Source organism: Copadichromis virginalis, linkage group LG10 (assembly GCF_057382275.1).
Source record: "Copadichromis virginalis isolate Kocher_CV1m ecotype Utaka linkage group LG10, C_Virginalis_male_GT1.1, whole genome shotgun sequence".
NCBI lineage: Eukaryota > Metazoa > Chordata > Actinopteri > Cichliformes > Cichlidae > Copadichromis > Copadichromis virginalis.
In genome coordinates, this window is record NC_140627.1 from 13839152 (window position 1) to 13861355 (window position 22204).

The 22204-nt window shown below is 40.8% G+C and overlaps 1 protein-coding gene across 1 annotated transcript; it reads left to right on the plus strand.

Moving 5' to 3' along the window:
• The first annotated feature begins 38 nt into the window (after window positions 1–38).
• ubash3ba (ubiquitin associated and SH3 domain containing Ba) lies at window positions 39–20269 on the plus strand. Its single transcript, XM_085469995.1, has 14 exons — window positions 39–890; window positions 13497–13550; window positions 13799–13985; window positions 14838–15036; window positions 15739–15908; window positions 16024–16232; window positions 16322–16466; window positions 16653–16773; window positions 16871–16993; window positions 17142–17234; window positions 17538–17682; window positions 17776–17882; window positions 18153–18262; window positions 18371–20269. The coding sequence occupies exons 1-14, from the start codon at window positions 763–765 to the stop codon at window positions 18506–18508; spliced, it is 1929 nt and encodes a 642-aa protein (XP_085326121.1). The 5' UTR covers window positions 39–762; the 3' UTR covers window positions 18509–20269.
• Window positions 20270–22204: the final 1935 nt, after the last annotated feature.

Genomic DNA, 22204 nt, shown 5'->3' on the forward strand with positions numbered 1-22204 from the left:
TTGGAGTGCACTGCGCATGCGGAGTAGTGTCGACACAGACTTTCGCAGACAGGAAGTGTGACCAACTTTTTCCACCATCCAGCCGTACCTCGGCTCTTTACATCACCCTTTCTCAAGTAATCTCATTACTTTCATCGCACACGTATATAAGCAGAGGAGTGGGCTTTACTTTTAGTTTCACCCTGGTTCCGTTTATAACAGCTTTCCTGTCCTCTCACAAACAAGCGTATGCCCCTTTAACTGAGAGAGAGGGGCCGCGCAGTCAGACCTGCGACCGTTTACAGGCTGAGCCTTCCCCTCGCTCCGGGATTCATTCATAAATAAGACATCGTTTCGGCGTGGAAAGGCTGACTTTCTCACTCGAGAGCACCGGATGCGAACAGCGAGCGGGAGTCAGACACTTTCGCCTCCGCGCTCGGCGAATGTGGATCGGGGGCACGGCTGACAGCGCAGAAGTGACTTTCCATGGCTGAGCCCCCTGCTGTTGAGTTCATGTGCGAGTCCGTCAGGAGGCAGCTTGACAAGCTAAGTGCGTTTAGACCAAGTCTCACCATGCTCGCTTCCCCGCACTGTTTCGTGATTTCTACGCGCTTCCTCTTCAGCCGGGGCAGCCTGCTTTAAACAGCTCGCCTCTTCCTTTCTTCTTCTGGTTTACTCTCTACACCCATCGGTCTATCTATATCTATACACATCTATTACTTCCAACAAATGACAGTACATCGGAGGAGGGGTGGACCTGACGTACCGATGGAGCAGTGAGTTATGGCAGCTAAAGAGGAACTGTATGCCAAAGTGACCCCGCGGAGACAGCGCCAGAACCGGCCGAACACCATCAAACATGGGTCCACTCTGGACGTACTGCTGTCCATGGGCTTCCCCAAGACCAGGGCGTGAGTAAACGCAGCTTCACACACTGCTCACACCATTAAACACTGTAGAGCTGACCATCAGCAGCCTGTCAAAGTTTTCCTTTATCTGCCTTTCGGCGTCAACACCAGCAGCTGATCAGCAGCATCTCTGCAGCTGGAAGGAGAGGCAGCGAGTCTGCTCAGCTGTGCGTGTTTATTGATACATATTATCGCCCGTGGGGTCTTCTCAGATGACTCCCGTAAAGAAAAATGCTACAGCAGCTTTACACAGTAGGATTTCGGCTTATCTATTGTGCCATGCGTTACTTTTTTTCTTTTCTTTCTGCGGTGCTGCAGAAAGTATTTAGTCCAACAATATGAACGCAAGCTACTCAATCTCAGCTAAAAAAGACAGCAACAATGACTTAAGCTCAAGTGTTACCTCCCCAGCAAACCAAAGTACCTCAGTGCTGCTGTGCACGCACCTGTCCGTGTGTTGTTAGGTCTTCTTCCCACTGCTAGGGTAATAAAAAAATGACAGGAGATGTTTAGTGCTGTCTGAGGCAGTCTTTTTTTTTGCTTTTGTTTTTTTTTTAATGAGAAGCTGACCCCCTGGGCCTCTCCTGGATGTGCCTTTCAATACTTCTTTTCATTCATCCCTGAGCAAAGAAGTTGCCAGGAAACAAGCAGTACTGGCTTGTGATTGTAGTCTGTGGATTATGTAATTATACTGGAAAATGACAATGTGTGATCTGCTTACTACTATTGCACCCCCGCCCTCCCCCCCTCAAAAAAAATCATATAAATAACACATTTTCTTATAAAAAAATGAGGGTTAATCAACAGAAGGATGTGTTTATTGAAACCAGGAAAGAAGAGAAGTTTAAAAAATGGATGCGCAGCTTTGTTAGTGAGTAAAGTTATGAACATTTCTGTCGCTGAGCCTTTTATTTCACTCGAGCCTGTGGGCAAAGGAGCGTTTTATCAAACATGATGTGGTTTGTGTAACCCGACATACTGAAGAGGTGTCAAATTTGAAGTTCTGCACAGAGCTCGGTTTTTACATCTCAGCCTCCTCTCGCTGCGCAAACTCCACATAATCACATAATCTGCAATCATAGTGTCTCTCATTGCTCGCTCTGCCGTTGACTCCCACATTACATATATTTCAGCAGCCTCATCTTCTCACACAAAAGCCTTTCTGTATGTTCAGCCTCTCCCCAGGTATCAAAAGAAAGCTGAAATTACTGCCACAGCAGACAAAAGTGAATTACCTGAGAGCGCCGCGATTAACGTCGAGCTCTGATGCTTGTTTTGCCGTCTGGATCGTACAGATAGAAAACTGTCTGACCATTTAGAACAAGGAGTCAGAATTTAGCAGTGACAGTTGGCAGAGTTTTGCAAGTAGGCCGAAAGTGTTGAACAGTCTTTCGCTTTTGTTTAAGATGCAGCGTCTCCAAAATTAAGCCTTTTTATCGTCTGCAAAACTGGCTGAGGTCATCCCGGCTTTGATCGCTCCAGGCTGAAGCTCTCACTCGTTCTGCACAAAGAACCGATGCAGACAGAGCAACCTGTTTGCCAGGGCTCGCTTCTATTATTGATGACAGACTGATACACTTTGATTTGATTGAGGCTATTACATTCATAATGGAGCAGGATTATTAGGAGCCACTGCCTTCAAGGCTGTCTGGCCTCTCTGGCCTATTTATGATATTAGAAAACAAACATAAAAGGTGTTTTGTGCAACACTAGAAAGCCTCATGAAGTGTGAGGCTCCTTTTTTACTTATATGACTAGTGATACCAAAATATAACATGACATTTTTATATTTTTGGAGCCTAATTACATGTGTGACTGCTTGCGGTTCTTTATCCCATTTTATTTTTAGGGAATCAAATATGCACAGGTTTTACTAACCATTTTCTGGTCTTGAAATAACTGCACACAAAGCTATTTGTTTTTTTCTCTAAGTGGAACATTAAAGACGTAAAAGATGAGGCGATAATGTCGCTCTGTATCTGATCGATGTGTAAACAGGCAACTGCTTTCGGACACGCTTGTCACGTCTGCTTTATCAAGCGATAATGCAATACGTCCCAGTGTTGTCTCTGTACCACAGACAGCTTTGCAGTAACCCTCTCTAAATGAAATACTCGTGTCAGAAACGGAGAAATCCACGATTAAGACATTTGGGGGCTGTAGTTCGATTCACTTAAAAGTTATCTGTGTTCTGCAGATGTGTTTCAAACGGTCAGAATCTACTCTGACGACCACGCCAGACACGTTGCTGTAAAATATCAAAAATAAACATCTGCTTATTAGGTTTTGTTGTCAGCTTCTCTCCCAGTTGGTATTGTGTGTGGGAGAGGTACTAATAGGAAAATCAGTTATCAGTCATGGCTCGAGCGAACAGCAGCTTCATTGTGCTAGAGTTCTTTTTTTTTTTTTTCAGGGAGTAGGGAGCATGAATCATGTACACACACGCATACACGAACACGGAGAATTGGGCTTTCTGTTTTAATTGGGCAGCGAGGGGTCTGCTGAGTCATCCAGGAACTGGCTTGTGTAATCAGATAGGACATGGACGGACAGTGGTCTCTCTTTCTCTGCGATAATGGTGTCAGATGGTTGGAAGACGGTTGGAAAACTGAGCCTTACAACACAGACTTGCCATAATAAAAGACCGAGGACATGATATAGAGTTAAGCTCCTTTTATTTGGATACTTTTTCTTTTCTAGAAAATAAAAATGGCAAATATAATTTTATTTTAAATAAAATCTATGCCATAGTGAGCAATGTAAAGGGGCTGGACCTCTACTGAAAACAACTGGTGTATGATCACAGCATCTTTTCTATGGTAAAGAAAAGTGCTGAAACTCTCCATTATGTAGGCTCATCATTAACTAATCCCTCTGCAAAGAGAAGACTTCAAGAGAGAAAAACGTAGAGATTTCAAGGCGCAAAACACTCATCAGCCTCAAGAACAGAAAGGTCATTACAGAGCCGAAAATGGCCAAGCCGATCACTTGACTGACTTGGCCAGTCGAGCATGCATTCCACGTACTGAATGCAAAAATGAAGGCAGAAGTACAAATAAAGAACAGCTACACACAGCTGCAGCAAAGGCCTGCAAAGCATGACAAAGAAAGAATCTTTGGTGAGGTCCACAGACTCCAGACATCGTGCAAAGGATCCTCAACAAGATCTTAAACTGAGTCTTTTTACATTATAGTGTGGGGGGAGGAAGTGCGTGCAAAAATAGCTGTAAATGCAATATCTTTGTTTACCACGTCAACACCTTAAGGGTAAACAAATTCTGCACATGAAACAGAAATTTGTGTCCAAAAATATGGAGCAACTGTGAGTATCGGGCTAGAACTACCGTTTTGTTTTTGAAGCTACACCGAGCCATCTTCTGGACTTTTGGTGATCTTTTGTTGTGATGTTATATCCAAGCTTCTGGCCACTTCCAGATATGGTCTGTATAATTACAGATATTTTGTAAACAATATGTTCTGGGAAATTCCTTGATAAAACATTTGCTTGCATTACTGCCACCGTAGTTAAATATTAACTTTTGCCATGAGTTTATATCCCCAGTATTCTCCGGCCTGCTATACTTTATCAGTAAGGCAGTTGCTCTGTCTTCCTTCCTCTGTCCTGACTTGGATCCTGACTTTTCTCTGACCTCCAATTATCAATAAGTGTGTAACGTCAGAGCAGTGTATTACCTGAGGCTAAATTTGACATAACTATGGTATCGGCTGACTGTAGGTACCTGTGCCGATGGCAGATTTAGGCGCAGTTTTACAGCTCGTGAGAAAGTCAAGAGAGGAATTAAGCTCTTGATTTAAACAAATGATGAACTATGTTAAGAGAAACTACGAGAAACAGACAGCGTGTCTGCGGCTTCTTCATGTCAGCCATGCATGAAGCACAGACCTGCCTTGAAGCAGCTGTAAGAAAAAAAATGTGACTGAAATAGAAACAAATTAGGATATGAGCCAGCATACTAATTCGTTAAAATGCCTTACCTCAGTGTTTATTGTGGCAGTTTGGAGCAACTGAAGCGTGAAGCTGATGACCACAATGCAGCAGAACAAGAACCGCAGGAACAAAGAGCAAAGCGGGGAATTAAAAGAGTAAATAAAATATTTAGACACCCTTTTGCTCACTTTTACTTTCATGCTAACAGGATGTAGACAAACTAGAAGCGGTGAAGGCTTTTGTAATGAATTATGCAGCATGACCACTTCTCAGTCAGAAGGTCTGTGCTTCATCCCAAAAGTCACATAAACTCTCGTGCATCCAGGATTGTCACACAGAATCCAAAATCTGAAATAAAAATATATGTTATGGGGTAATCAGGTGATCAGGTTTTAATAAGTGGCGTATTAGAAAATATAACATCATAACTAAACACAAGTTCTAAGAAAATTGCTGCTTTTGAAAGGCTGGGTCTGTCTAATATCTGGCAGTTTAGCATAATAAATGCCATAAATGTGCCCTTCATTTGTTTATTTGGCCTAAATCTGGTGTTGATTGTGAAATAGAATGCAGCCCTTCTGAGCTCCAGTATAAACCCTGACAAATGCTGACCAAAAGCCTCTGTTTTGTATTCCTTAACACGTGCAATTATCTTCAGGCACTGCCATGTCTGTTGGTTTCCGACAGTGTGTCTAAAGTGAAGAGGGCGATGGCACTGCGGTTGCTGCGCTCTAACGTATCTATGCTCAGATAGCATAATATGTGGTAAATTTGTCGTTTCTGTCTTTGTTTCTGTTCTTTCTGTCTGTAAAGGCTTTTGTTTGTTTAAGAGGAAGTCTGTGTGGGACAATGTTCTCTTGCCTGCATCGGTTTCATAACTCCCGCCTCAACCATAGCAGCTACATGCATTAACTTTACTCCCGTGTAACACGCACCAAAGGCATCAATGAGGAACCGTTTAAGTTTAACTGAGGAAATCTTACAGCAGTCACTCAGTGTAGCTCACGAGTACATCAGACGTGTTAGTGGCTGCTTGCAGTAACAAACTCTGAGCTTGCATTGCAGACGGCCAAGAGGAAGTCGCCCATTTCCGGAAGTGGCTTGTGACCTTTAGAGTGTGCTCGTTTGAGGGTTGAAGGGTGGCTGACGCAGGGGATTCGCACGTCTCTTCTGCATTGTAAAAGCCTTTTATACCTCTTGAGTTGCTGTACTTTTTTTCTCAGTAGACAAATGCAAAACTTTAGGAAATGTAAACAGTTAAAAACTCTTTTTAGATTAAGCTTGTATTTGTTAACCTGTCGACAGGCCAATTTTAATCTGACCTTTGAGACCTGGAAACAAAATTTTCAGGTGTAATTTAACCCCAAAAAACCCCCAAACTAGAATAAAGATCCTGATTTTAGCTTTCAGAAAGCATCCATGTGCGTGCCAACTGCAACTCTTGAACATTTGCTGTTTTGCTTTGCTTTGCATGACACATCCGCGGACTTTTGATGAATGCTGTGCTATGCGTCACAGTTTTGGCACCGAGCCTCACATATTCTTAGTGAAACATTTGCCCTGTGCACTCATTTCACTGACGTCACGGGGCACTAAAAATAGCATGCTAAAACAGCACACTTTGTTTTAGTTGTTTTAGAAGCATTTCTGATCAATTGCTCAAACGGCAAAGCTCGGCGAGCGACTAAACATTAACTTTAGTAACACAAACGGCTCACAGTTCATTAACTGGTGTCAATCTCTGACTTTCTCCGTCAGATCTTGTGGATTTGATGTGTCGATTGTGTGGAAATAATGAAGAGTAGAGGCCCATGTCACGGGCCGTACACTGCTTGCTTTGTACGGCAAGCAGTGTACGGTTAGAGGGGTGATACTGAAATGTTGCTTTGATAGCTCTAAAGAAAGCTCTGAATGTACAACACCAAGAGATCAAAGTATATATATTTATGTATTCTCTAAATTTATTTCTTAATTTTTTTCAGTATTGAGTTTTTGTTTTAATTCAGTTTAGTTTCACTTAGTTTCCTTATTGCACTTCAGTTTTTATTATTTGAAAAAGCTAGTTTTTGTTTAGTTTTCAATATTTTTAGTTTTTGTGTTTGTCTTTTTAATTACTTAAATATTGAGAGTATTTGTAAGGGGCAAGATTTAGGAAAATCCGAATTGGTATTTTAATAAACTGCTCAAAAAAATCATCAGATCTCAGTGGGAAAGTGATCATGCTGGATATCTATACTGATATGAACTACGTAATGTTTTAGGAACACGTTTGATGGAAACGAAAATGATCAACTTAGAGAGGACTGAATTCAAAGACGCCCTGAAAAAAAAGTGAGGTTAGGCGGGTTAGGGGCGACCGTGGTTCAGGGGGTTGGGAAGCTCATCTTGTAACCGGTTCAATCACCAGCTCTCTCTGTCTTGGTCGTTGTGTCCTTGGGCAAGACCCTTCACCTGCCACCTACTGGTGTTGGCCAGAGGGGCCGATGGCGCGATATGGCAGCCTCGCTTCTGTCAGTCTGTCCCTGGGCAGCTGTGGCTACAACTGTAGCTTGCCTCCACCAGTGTGTGAATGTGAGAGTGAATGAATAGTGGAATTGTAAAGCGCTTTGAGGGTCTCGAAAAGCGCTGTATAAATGCAATCTATTATTATTATTATTATTATTTTGCTGAAATGTAATTGCTGCAATTCAAAACCTAATGGCTGCCACGGTGCCGTTGCCTAGCCTGTAGAGGTCTGTGACCCACCACCAAACCAGTCATGTGATGTTAGAGGCAGTATAATTTTCTACATGGCTTTTCCAGATCCTGTACATGTGCTCAGGGTGAACCTGCTCTCATCTTTGAAAAGCACAGGGTGCAAGTGGACCTGCCAATCCTGGCATTTCATGACAAACGCCAGTTGGACTCCACGGTGCTGGGCAGTGAGGACAGGGCCCGCTAGAGGACGCTGAGTCCTCGGGCCACCCTCATGAAGTCTGTTTCTGATTGTATGGTCAGATACATTCACACTAGCGGTTCCTAGCAGATTGCTGCGGTCACCTCTAGTTTGCAAACACAAACACTACAAACACTCACAAGCTGAGATGCCGTAAAACTAAAGAAAGTGTCATTAAAACTTGAAATATCATTTGTCATATATAACCTGGCTTCTACACAATATATTATGTTGAGAACCAGTTAGCTACCAATATATCTTTATGTCATGTTATAATGTCATCATGTTGCCTAACAACTGCCTAGCAATGGCTTAAAATATTTATTTGTTGCGGTTATGCACCTACAGCACCTTATAAAAGCATCATATTGTTTTCATTTCAAGCCATTTCAACAGAACAAACAGGCCAAACAACACTGATGCACGGGCATCTACTAGTAGATTAAACAGACAAGATAAAACAAATTAGCTGTAGAGGTGTTAGCAGGCAAATGTCTAAACATTAGTGTGCTTACAACTTTGCGCTGCTTCCACTTTTTGTGCAAAGCAAATTGACCTCAAAGATGTGGCTAGTTTAATAGTGGGATTTTCAAACTTTTCAGGGTCAGAGATGGATCTCTTGATAGAAAATTTTGCAAGGACCTTTTTATAATCCTACCACAGATAGCTGGCTTAGTGTCACTAACTCTAAGGAAACAAAATAAAGCATCTCTTTCAACATATACAATAAACCTACATAATGGAAATGTTAAGTCGGTGAGCATTATTGCTTTGTTGGCATGAATGCATCAGCCTTGTTGTGTATAAGGATACTTGTAGGCAATGTATCGTGAACTATAATGATGAATCAGCTGTTCCGGCCTCATGTCTGGCGTGGGCTTACCACCCATTTGCATAGTCTGCTAGATTGGCCGAAGGGGAGCCCCTTTCCTCTCCTGATGGGGGCTTTCCTCAGGCTGCAGTCTGGTTTTAGCAGCATCAGTCCTCTCAGCCCTGTGGCTGTAATAAGTGGCAAAAACTGTGTGGCTTGTAAACAGGAAATGTTCATTTGCCTATTGAGTGAAGTCAGGAGGGGGCCCCTGGGAGCATTTAACACATTTGTGTGTGTCCTAAGATGTGTTGATATGCTTCTTTTTTTAACTTCTGTTCTTCATTTGTGGTTTGCTACTTCTTTGGAAATTTATGTAGCTAACCTGCATGGAAAAATATCCAGTTCAGCTGTAATAAATAGTCCGCTGTATGTTTACACGTGTGAAAAACCAGAAACACTGCTGTTTTAACATGCAACACAACACTTTATCTGAAGTGGGCTTAAATGTGGAAACAGGAACTAAACACAGTTGCCATGTGTGGCTGCCATGAAAAGCTGTTTTCTGTGTTGCGTGCAGCCGTGGTGCATGTGCAAATTAAGTTAAAGCTCCATTCAATAATAGTCACTTTCTCTTATACTTCGGCGTGACAGAAACTATTACTAATCCAGAGTGCGTTCACTAACAAATATATATACTGGAACGACATAGAAAAACCATTTGAAACATGGAATTAATTCATGGTAAAAGAAAACGCATCGACCACTATAGTCAAAAAGTCTTTGCCTTTTTTGGCATTTAACATTTTTAGTAAGTGAAGGCTGGAATAACTGTTTTGTTTTCTGTACTTATGGCAGTGTTGTCTTTATTTATCATTCTACTCTAAAGTGGTTAAGGTGCGTATATTTATTTTTAATGAAAAAAATAGACAATATTCTGTCTGTCAAGACTCTACATCTTGTCCTCACTTGGTCTTAAAATTAGTTAAATGTAACCATTATATTATTTATTTAACTTATAGATTCGCCTTTAGCACCAATCCAGCCGTTAAGTCTGACGTCACTAGCCGTGTCTGGGCCTAAACTCCGCTGCAGGTCCATATATCAAACGATCACTATGGCATTACTGAGAGTTGAAAAACTGTCTAAAGTCTTTCATCTTTAATAAAATGATCAGCGTTCTGCTCTCCCAGGTGAGTTTAACATCTAGGCATCCATGAAAACGGAATTTATGACATTCAACGGAGTTAGAAGTTAGAAGCTAGCGAGCTAACTCCCTGCTATCTAAATACAATATAGCATGTCCTGACTACCGGGTTTTGGAAACAAATTAAAATTATCACTTCCAACATAAATGAAGACAGAAAACTAAACAGCAGTGACGTTTGTAGGGTTACTGAAGTTTGGCTAGCTGGTATATAATGATGTGCTACGTGACCGCTAGCGACACAGCTATTTTAGGCCGGGAAATAGGATTCATCATGTCATCACTTAACGACCGGATAACTGTATGACTGTCTCAGTCTCTCACATTGTTGTGGAGGATGTTTGACCCACTCTTCTTTCCAGCGTCGCTTTAGTTCAGCTGACTCTGTAACATTTTGCCATACAGACGACTTCGTGGTCGACTCAACGGCTGCGAGGTGCTAAGGTCCTTTTACTGAAAAACAAGCTGAAATCATCACACCTACACCACTGTGCTTGACAACCAGTATGAGGTGTTTGTCCTTATTAGAAAACCTTCGAAATGTACTCTCTTTTTACCAAGACTGCATCCAAATATCTACACTGATATGATCTACATGGGTTGTGCGACGCCTAGTTCTTGTTATCAGTCATAACCACTCTGTAAAGTAGGCACTCGTCTGAGGTTAGATTATGAAATGCAGACAGGCATGTAGGAATTTGCGGTGGCGAAAGTATACATGACACCTTTAAGCATGCCTGTTGGTGTACTACGACTTCCTTGTGGTCCCGCATGTCAGTCAAAATCAGACCATGAAAGTAAGGCTTTAAAAAAGTTAAAGATATTTCTGAAAACGGCCTCACCACAGCTTGGAAATGATTGCAAGAAATACCAAGAACAACGCATACTTAAATCAGCTCATTTCTTTTTCCAAAACTATTAGAAATGTGGGAAAGTTTAATAAAGAAGGCACCAAATTTGAAAGTGGGGTTTTGAAAAAAGTATTGCTACATTTATAATTTAGTATGAGGATATTTCATTTTCAAAATGTGGAGCAGTTGATTATAATATTCCAATATGAGCGTTAAAAATTGTGGAAAGATTACCTTCTTTATTAAACTTCTGGCGAAGGAATACATCACATGCATGTGATTTCTTGCTTAATCAGTATCTTAATATAAAGATATTCTTTTCTAAGGGAACTATGCATGGAAGAGCTCATCGTGAGAACATTACACTTACAAGTTCCACCAGAGGAGTCACACTAGAGGTTTGAGTGTGAATACTCTGGCCACCTGTATAACGATTCCAAAGTGAGCCATCAAGCACAATCATGAAGAAAAATGGTAGCAAAAAAAAAAAAACACAGCACAAACCACAGTGAAACATGCTGCAACGAAGCAAGCCTGGTGGTATTTAGCACGGCTTCCTCACAGGAAGAGGCTCCTCTGTTTCTCCAGGCATGAAAAAACCTGCTCGGTTACTGTTACCTACTTCAGTCGAGGACACTCTCACAAAAGACATTCGGAAATCTCAAGAATTTTATTTATGGATTTAATAAAGGAGGAAAAATCGACAAGTTTCAGGCAGACATATTTCTGAATCGGCTGTTAGCTGAAACGTATGATTTGATCAAACGTGTCAGCATCGATGTTTTTACTTTGAAGTGTTGCCAGAGTCGGTAATGATGTCCTTTTCACGTGGACTGATCCACGAAAAGCTTAAGCTTAAACTCCAATCTTGTGCGTTACATTTTCAAAATACACACATACAAAAAAATCTTTTGTTTAAAACATTGCCCTTTTTAAAAATCTGTGCCACACAGATGAATAAAAAACGGCAACACCATCCTGCTTGATGTTGTGTTATTGTTTATACATGGATCGGGGGTTCTTCTCCTTTGAAAAGCTTTAAAAAAAAAGGAAGATTAAATTCAAGTGCCATTGCATCAGTTTGCTCTGTGACTCCGCACTAAGAGCATTACTATTATTTAATATCGCAAGGGTTCACTCTCATAAAATACCAAGGAGATAAGAAGCAAGAATCCAATGTTCCAGCCTGGATTGGATTTTGTGACGTCTCAGTCACATCTGCATGTAATCCCATCATGCCTTCTGAGAGAAAATCCCCTTCTTTTCCTCCTCCACACAGAACCAGGTGGAATCTTTTGAAAAGGACAACTGACTCTTTCTTAAAACCTCCTCCTTACAGTGGTGGTGTAGTGCTAAAATAGCATAAATAATAGATTAACCATAGACTAACCAAATTTTTTGACTCTCACTGTAGCTGATATATAACTCAAGTCTTTATGTAGATCTGTGTGAGCCATCTGTTAGGATCCTGTAGGCTTGACGCTCTCAGCGTGCACGCTATGCTCTTTCAGTGCGCACTGCCCCAGGGTTGGGGGATTTCGCCGTATCTAGGACCCTCTCACTGGGACAAATTTAAAAATAGCTCATTGAGTTCGAACATCAGGGCGGCACAATGAACTCTGTCCGCATCACGCTATAAATTCAGTCAAATGGTGACCATACAATGATGCAGAATACGACCCCTTGTTCAGTTTTATGGCTCATTAGAACTGCCATTAAGAGTACCAACAAGCAAAGCTCTCTTATGTGAGAATAGAGATATCATTTAGAAAAATGTGACATTATTTTGAAGGTTTTGCTTTTAGGGTTATCTGTTGCAATGAATGAGAGCTAAACAGACTCAGAGTTCTGCTTTATTTTCAAGCACCCTACAAAGCTCAAAGGAGATGGAGTTGGGTGGCTTGTAGCTGAGCTTTAAAGCTTAAATGCTACAAAGCAACGTGCAGTTACTTAACATGAATTCCCTGTTGTTTAAACATGAAACTGTCTACTTCCTTTCTTTACTCGTTTATCAGGAATCCAGCTCTTACAGGCTGTAATACCAAGCATAAGATATATTCGACAAAACAGCAAAGTTTATGCTACAGTGCACCAAAGATTTGCAGTGCGTGTATGCTCTGAACCTTCTAAATTACCGTCTCTTGCAGATATAATCTGTGTTAGTCCTCTAAGAGCTGAAGAAACCTCCTTGAATCAGCAAATCCCTTCAGAGGCAGCCTGCGATAACAGAGCTTTTATAAAAAGATGCTAATTAGATTTTGAACACTCGAGAGTAATCATTCAATCAGCTCTCTGTTTCAGGAAAAAAAGAAAGAAATTAGAGTATAAAATGACACAGATAAATCTTGTGGTAGGAACCGTTCATTTTATATCATTTTAGAACCAAAGGCGTTATTTTATCTGTCATTTATAGCAGATCTTGGTATCGTGACACAGGGGTTTTGTTGGCCTACATTTTTAAGCAATGAGACGAGTGATTTGAATGTGTTGTTACCGTACTCGAGTGTGCTCGGCTTCAAGTTCGACCTCAGTTAACACTAACACAGGGAGATGCATCTCCCTGTAGGTGGCCACACCTAACTGATGATAGAACCAGACTGTCCTAGTGCATTCTTAGTTCTTAGCAAAGAAGCTAGCTGCTTCAAGTCAGAGTGTTTCATGAACCTCTGGTATGAATAATGAAAGAATCATTGTGTGCTTTCTGTCTTTTTACTGGTCTCTCTGGATGTTTGTTCTTTGTTCACAGTCACACGGAGACGCAGCAGTCTCTTCCTAATAAATACAGTCCGGAAGAGAAAGTATTGATTTGTGTGGCTGTGCTTTGATCTCCCCCTCTTGCTTTCTCTTCCTGTTTTGCAGCCTAAAAGCTCTGGTTTCGACAGGAGGGAAAAACGTCCAGGCGGCTTGTGACTGGTGAGAGCAACACATGCGCACACTCATATTTACGCTCCCTGTTGTTATTGCTTAACAGGAAATCAAATGGATATTCTTGACATGGCAAAAATATACTGACCTAATGTAACATTTTATTGACACATCAGATTGCATTTACAACCATCGCTGCCCTCTGCTGGACATTAGCTGCTCCTTCCTTTTTATCTTCCATTATCACAGCTTTTTTTTCTCCCTCTTTCCACTTGACGTGATCTTGGTCACTCCAGGCTCTTTTCCCATGTCGATGACCCCTTCCTGGATGACCCTCTACCCAGAGAGTATGTGTTATATCTGCGACCAAGTGGGCCACTGCTCCAGCAGCTCACGCACTTCTGGAAGCAGTCCCGCCTGTCTTGTGGCAAGAACAAGGCACACAACATCTTTCCCCACATTACCCTCTGCCAGTTCTTCATGGTCAGTCTCAACTTCCTGTGTGTGTGTGTGTGTGTGTGTGTGTGTGTGTGTGTGTGTGTGTGTGTGTGTGTGTGTGTGTATTTAAATTATTTGTGCTCACCCAGAGGAAGTTGTTTTCAGTTTCTGCAAATGTACAGTAAACATTTAATGTATGCTGTCACATTTCCGCGTGAAGCTTGCTGCAGAGAACGCAGTGAACAGTTTAGAACTGAAAGAAGTGCTTGCAAATACAACATGTTAGATTTGAGTTTGCTGGATTGGTTAACCTCCTGTAACCTCTTTGTGGTCTTCAAATTTAAAATCTGTCCCTCAGTTGTTAGCTAACTTATGACCCAAGTTCCTCTTTGTTAAAGCATTACGTCTATGTGTAGAATTTCAGCCCAATTTCTCCCAGTTCAAAGCCTTGCATGCATAGACGTGCATTGTGAGACAGGATTTGAAAGTGGTGAGTGTCACAGATGTCAAGGTGCGGAGCTGAGCAACTGAAAACTCTACTGTAAACATCATGGTAGTCAAAGGGACTGTGAGAAGAAGACCTTTGGGGCCAGTCAGGAGAAAGTCAGAGTTGCAAGCAAAGCAGATTTCCTGGAGGTGTCACAAGTGGGAGAGTGGTGTTAGGTTTGGTAGACAGGTAGAGCTGGATGTCATCAGGATAACAGTAGAAGCTTATATTAAAAAGTTGATTAAACTTACAGAAAATATATTCAGTGGAAATAAATAAGTATGTATGTAAGTATGTTTGCACTAAACTCTATATTTGCCCATGTACAGATTGTTTCTGAGATCACTAGCAATGACAGAGTGTTCAGTATATCACTGAGTTTCCTGTGTTGTTATCTCCTTTACACTCAGTGTACTGATGCGAAGGTGGAGGCTCTGTCCGATGCTCTCCAGACCACCATGGCCAAGTGGAAGGGTCGCATACCTATGCCCCTCCCCCTGGAGCTCTATGTCTCCTCAACCTTCATTGGTCTCTTCGTGGAGGAACAGATGGCAGAAGTTCTGAAGAGTTTTGCTGCTGACTTTGCCACTGAAGCCGCAACAAAAGCAGGTTCAAGTCCTCTTTTTCCCTTTGGTTAAGAGGTTATACATGAACGCTGTCTTGCAGACGCAGTGTTGGATACTAATGTTCCCAGGCTCTCTGCAGCAATGATTTAGTTCAAAGGAGTAGACAGACATTTGCATGCCTAATTGCTTTCTGACTAAGAGTTTTATGAAAGGATCAATACAATTCTCTCTTGCTTATCCCATGTATTAGAATTATTTGGGCAGAACTGCTTAATGTATTATTATTTGGGGCTTGGTTCGCTAGTTGATACCATATCCTGGAAGTTCCTTTGCCTGGTTAAGAGAGTCCATCATGTAGCCATTGACGAAAAACTACAACCATGGAACTGTATCATGGTACAGAGCCAGGCTAGCTAATAGTAACATGAGAGATAGGCTGTATGCTATCGTCAAGGTTAAAGGTCAGAAGTGGTACTAGTATTTTCTATATTTTCAACTGGTGCATCCCAAGAAACCCTTAACTTTTGCATGGAAAAGGCACATATTAGAGTTAGGCTTAATATGGTTGGGCTGAATTGGGGGTACTTGTAGGCTTTGGAAAGATGCTGAAGGCCAGGATCCAGGTTTTCCCACATAAATATACCACTGTGACACGATCTGTAGTGTTAATTACTTTACCTGCCAGTGCTTTTATTATTGTGGATAACTGGTGTGTATATGCTGTTCTTTTTTATCCTTAATCCAGATGTTCATGTTGAGCCCCATAAGAAACAGCTTCATGTCACGTTGGCTTACCACTTTCAAGCCAGTAGCCTTCCGGCTTTGGAGAAGCTAGCCAAAAATGTTGACGTGTCTGCAGGGTGTGACTGGCTGGCCGTGCTCTTCTCCAGGGATATTCGGTTTGCTAATCACGAGGTACACTCTCATTTAGTGCCATCTCTTAACAAGCATGTTTCCGCTCCTCAGTTGTAGCTCGGGCACTTGAAATTGCTGCCGTCTTAATGGCTCTTAATCATCTGGCCCCCCGCAGACACTGCAAGTCATGTACCCGTACATGCCTCAGAACGATGACGAGCTGGAGCTGTTGCAAGGAGACTTTATTTTCATGTCTCCGATGGAGCAGAGCACCGCTAGCGAAGGCTGGGTGTTTGGCAGTTCGCTGAGTACAGGGCTGTCCGGCCTCCTGCCTGAGAACTACGTCAACCGTGCCGATGAGTCTGATACATGGGTAGTCCATGGGTAAGGAAGGGAAAAAGGGTTGCTGTGCCCTTTTTAAAACTATTAACAATTTAAATCATTTGTGTTTTGTTTTTTGTTTCATTCTCTAGGTCTTTCTCCTTTCTTAACTGTGCCTCTCCATCGAACTCTAGCAGCACTGTTGGTGGGCTATTTTTTGATGGACAGCAAAATGACAGTTTACTTGACAGTCTTGTGGATCCTCCCAGCCTTCCAGGCCTCTGTCTTCCTATGCAGGTACAGCCCGTGTTAAAGTAAAAAAAACAAAAACAAAAAAACACCACAAACCTCACTGTTGTCCTGTAACAATCCCAGTAAAGAGTTTGTTAATGACAATAATTACTGCGTGGGCTCCTAGCAGAGGCTCCAGATTAGTGCATGTTGTCTTTAATGACTCACAGTTTCAAACAATTCTAATCGTAGGTGTCAAGACCAGCTAGTCAGCCGTCCCTGTCCAAGATGAGGCTGTTTGTGTGTCGCCATGGAGAGAGGATGGATGTGGTGTTTGGCAAACACTGGGTCACTCAGTGCTTTGACTCCAAAGGTAAGGGTTTAATAGGGGGATGACCATGTTTTTTACACATCAGTATGGCATTAAATACGTTTAACTTGATTTATTATATTTTATTTGTGTTGTGCAGGCAGATACATTCGCTCTAATCTCAACATGCCAACCAGTCTCCCAGCTCGAAGTGGTGGGCACCGGGACTTTGATAAGGATTGCCCAATTACTGTCTTTGGCGCCACACAGGCCCGTCTTGTTGGTTGGTATATTTTACTTTTATATCATTTACCAGTGTAAAGCTATCTGAGATTCTGAAGAATTGAGCTTTTTAAGACTGAAATGTTTTATTTCCCATACTACATGACATTCTTGCCTGTGGAATCACACTGTATTTTGTCCTATCTCAGGGGAAGCCCTGTTAGAAAGCCATACAACAATAGACTTTGTTTACTGCTCTCCTTCTCTTCGATGCATTCAGACTACTCAGCACATTCTTCAAGGTAGGACCTCATCTTCACAGGCGTCAGTGTACTGACACCAGCACCTACTCAGCTTCTTTCTACTGTGTGATATTTTCAATGTTAGCTTTGAGTCATAAATCTTTAGTTCAGGTCTTATCACAGTGAGGCTTTTCTAGGTCCATTTTATAAAGTGTAACGGGACCTTCGTAGTATTTAGACACATCAATATGTCTGCTTTAAAAAGGCAAATCCTTTTTAAAGGTTACCTCGTTTGCACATATTTATACATTTCCTTTACATTTTACTCCAAAAAGAGTAAGTCTCAGTTCAACTCTCTGCCAGGTCTCCAGCAGGACGGAAAGACAAAAATCCGTGTGGAGCCAGGATTGTTTGAATGGACCAAGTGGGTTTCAGGTACATGTTTACCTTCCTGGATCCCTCCAGCTGAGCTGGCTGCTGCTAATCTGAGTGTGGACACAACATATAGGTACACAGCAACACTAACACTATGGAGGTTGTGCTGTTTTCTCTGATCCTACAATCTACTTCACCCCTAGTATCTATTTCGTTTTTCTCCTAGACCTCATATTCCCATAAGTAAATTGACAGTTTCAGAGTCCTATGACACCTACATCAGCAGGAGCTTCCAGGTGACCCGAGAGATCCTGACTGAGTGCAAAAACTTGGGTAAAGTATAATAATTAACATGTATCCAGGATTTTTAAGTAATTGCTTAGTAAGCATTAAATGTTGCCAACATTCACAGGTTAAAACAGCCACTTTATGTAGATAAAACTGTAGTTTTCAGTGTTGTACTTTTAAACTTCTTAGCTAGACTTTTTAGCTCGTAAAACACGCGTATCCAAGAAACTAAACATCATCAATGGCTTAGTTTGGGACAGAAAGCTTATGGTATCTGAGGAATGTGACTCTATGTTCTCTACCTCTTTCACACAGGAAACACGGTCCTGTTTGTGGCCCATGCTTCCTCCCTGGAGGCCTGCACTCGCCAGATACAAGGCCTCAACCCCCAAAACTCCAAGGACTTTGTCCAAGTTGTTCGAAAGGTCAGTGTAGCGTTTCAGTTTCGGCGCTTCTTTGATTTCCTTTGTAACTTCTCCCTTTCCCAATGCTTTTTTTGGACAACATGCACATCTGTGTCTTCTTTTGTCCAGATTCCTTACTTGGGATTTTGCAGTTGCGAAGAAATGGGAGAGACTGGGGTGTGGCAGCTGGTCGACCCACCGATTCTGCCTCTGACACACGGGCCCAATCACAGTTTCAACTGGAGGGAAATGCTAATGCAAGATTGAAGGATTTGCTCTTTGGCTCTCTTATCTTGAACTGCTGAACAAAAAGTGGCTTCCATCAAAAGACATCATGCAAAAAACAAAAAGAAAAAACAAAAAAGAAGCGCATAAATGAAGGCAAATGTATTCAAACACACTGCTCAGGAACGGGAATGTACAGTTTGTGTGGAGATTACAGAAAAATGTGTTACAGTTTGGGCGGGACTTTGCTGCATTATCCTCAGCGATATACTTGTTAACCCAAAATGTAGAGGTGCTGCGAGGAATGGAGATGGCTGTTTGATTTGTTGATGGTTGCCGATGAATCAGGTTTTATGTCACGAGAGGGTGCCTCATTAAACTGTGTCTGCGGGCCCCTCTTTGGCAGAGAGGGGAGTGGGTGATGACTTTGTGTTCTGCTGCCTTCTCACACACTGTGACCAGAATTAGTTGAGAAAGACTTGTGTATCAGAAAAACTATATTGCCGTGGGTCAAAAATAACTATTTAACTTGTAGCTGTGACCCTCTGGTGAAAAAAAACAAACACAAAAAGCACAAAAGAAATGTTGACAATCAGACAGGGAGGAACTGATCTTCATCGTTTTTTGGTGCTCAGGTGGGTAGCTTGTTATAGGTTTGATTCCTGTAAAATGTCATATCATTTTCTTCTGTGTTGACATTTACATGGCCACATGACTCATTTAATCTTGCTGTAAGCCATGGCCTGTGGGATTTGTCTGGAGACAACCAAGTCAATATGACCAAGAAAATTTATATGATAATATACAGAATGTTGCTGTGTTGTTGTTTTTTATCGACTGAACCTTCTGCTTGCTTTCTCTGACCACGACAGTACTTTTTCGACAACGTGATGAATTTTACTTTTTCTGGATTACATAAGATATCAGTTATTTGCTGCATGAATCTGAAAATCCACCGATACTCTAAAAATTAATAAAACAAGGTTGTGGAGCTACGAAGGCCAGCATATATCAGCCCTCCATGTCTTCTGTAAAGACCTTACTCCCTCTTCTCGTGCAGCAAGAAAACGAGCATAAGTGGACACTGCAGTGCAGTAGAGCAGTGCTGCCAATATCCCCTTACTGTAAACTGTCTGCACAAATGCATATCAAATAAGTTTAGTTGCTTTAGGGTTTATTCTGTACCAGTTGCAACATCTGATTTGTTTTTAAAACAGTAATGAATACAGGGACATCAAACTCATTTTACACTTTGATATTAAATCTCTGAGCACAGGTTTAATGTATTTGTATTTTATGTTATGTATGTGTGGTGCTTTTGCACCACTATATTTTGGATACAATGTACTCAACACCATTTATTTGAAGGCTTTAGGTTTTTCTTGTGTTGCAGATAAATTGCATTTTATTAGAGCAAGCTATTCAGCAACATATAAGTAATTAAAATTATTAAAGAGACATACACATGAATGTATAATTATGACAATATGTATAATAATAATATGTATGAGTCTGAAAATTGCCATTCTACATAATTAGTACAGGTACTATTTGAGGTACCTGTACTATATATGTACTTCAGGTATTTTAATGTTTGATTATACAAACTGAGTACTGTTAGGCTACCAAGTAAGGTTGTAATTTTTACTAAAGTAAAAAGTCTGAATGCTTTTTTCCACTTTAAAACAACTGTCCACCGCAGAGTTATATTTAAAGTCTTGTGCAGAACCCCTGCGCATGAATCTGAAAATAATTCTTTTCTATGATAACTTTATTTCTGATTAAATATCTGGATTTCCTGGAGCCCCCTGTGCCACCCTATTTTTTTTAAACCCAGTGGCATACATCTCTGATTAAAAACACTTGTGCAAGTCATAAACGAAAAGGAACTAGTTTTTTGCAGATACTTAGACCATTCACACATTTTATTTTCAGACATCATGCTGCCAGTTGTGGTTTATAACATTTCAGACTTCCGTTTCTTTCAATTGCCTACTATGAACCTTGCACTGCCTGCAAAGAGGATTTCTTGCTTAATGTGTGAAATTTATCAACATTTTATGAATCTGAAATATTAATTTAGGACATAGTATTATTTGTGAGTTTATATAATTCTTCTATGCTAGCTAAAAGTAATTGCGCTAACCTGTTCACCTGAATTTCCTCCTAATTGTTCGAGGCGCTTAGTATAATGCACTTTTAATATTGACGAAACTTTCAAAACTACATTTTATTTTAAATCCGTGGGACCACTAACAATATCTTAAACTCACTACAGGTTAAAGCGCACAGGTGAAAAGCACCTGGGACATGAATAACTACTGTATTAGCATGGTAGCCCCACAAATGAAACTTTCTAGCTAATACAGGCTCTTCCACGTGATATGAGAAGCTGAGGAGGATATAAGGTACGTTTGATTTATGGCCTACTGCTCATTGCATAGTCTAGTTGTCAGAGTAGTTAAAGCCGATATAGTGTATAGCAAATATTACATTAACAGTATATCTTGTAGTATGTTAAGAGGATTGAAGATTCAAGAGTCAGTTGCTACAGGTGGCGCAAAAAAAAGAGACTTAACATAAACATACTGACATAGTATAAATAGAAATACAATAATTAAACACAATTTACTGACATGTAGTAAAAAGTAGAAAGTGTGTGTATACACACACATATATACACATATGTTTATGTCTACGCTATTTACAGGCTGTGCGCATGTCTATGTAAAACGTATTCAAGAGGGTTGTAATTGTGTGAAGCTGAGCAGTATAAAGTGCACTTTACATGAGTTATTTAGCACATTATAAAATGTATATAAAGAAATATGTCAGATTGAAGCAACATAGCTCAATCCGCCTTACAGTGTTTTAGATACTGTCATATGAAGTGCCTTTAGTTTCAATTCTTGCTGTAAATATGTAGCCTCAAACCTTTTTTTGTTATTACTGGCTTTTTTGACAACTGTAGGGATTATCTAAGGATATGCATCTTGTTCTAAACTGTATAAAAAACGGAATTATTACAGAATTTTAAATATAAATTATCACTAGGAGTAAATTGAGTGCTTCTAAAATCTTTGTCTGCGTTGCCCGCATTTCACTCACACTTAAACTCTTGGCATGCAACACAGCGCCTTCTAGCACTCACGCTAGATGGCGCTGTTAAACCAATCTCAGAGTCCCGCGTAGTCAGTTACTCACAGGCTCACGAACACTATGAGCCAGCAATTTCTAAATTCTGCCCCGGGTAACATGTAGATTAACACTGATCCTGGTGTTTGATTTGTTTTGCCTCAGAGAGCTGTGTGTTGGGCCTGAGTGGCATTTAAACTAATTCAGTTGTAGGTTCCCTGCACTAAAATCTAAGAAGAAAAATAGGACTTTATCTAAAATTGTCAAATGTAGTTTTTTGACAGTGAAAATTTTTATTTTTTTAAATTGGGAATCGGAAAAACATGGATTGTTTTACTTAGCAGCGATTACTTAACAATTGCTTTTGATTGTTATTAATAATACATTACGAAGTAGTGTAAAAGACTAATGTTTAATGATAGCTGATCAACACATCATAAAGAAAACATCTACACAAAAACAGCACAGTAGATATTTTTTAGGGCTTACTGGTTCGGTTATGATGGTTTACATTTCATGTATACATTCTTTGGTAAGGCGCTGAGGGTAGTCGCAATCTTGACCAACATCCCTTTAAGTATTCTGCAGGTGTTCATAACTTGA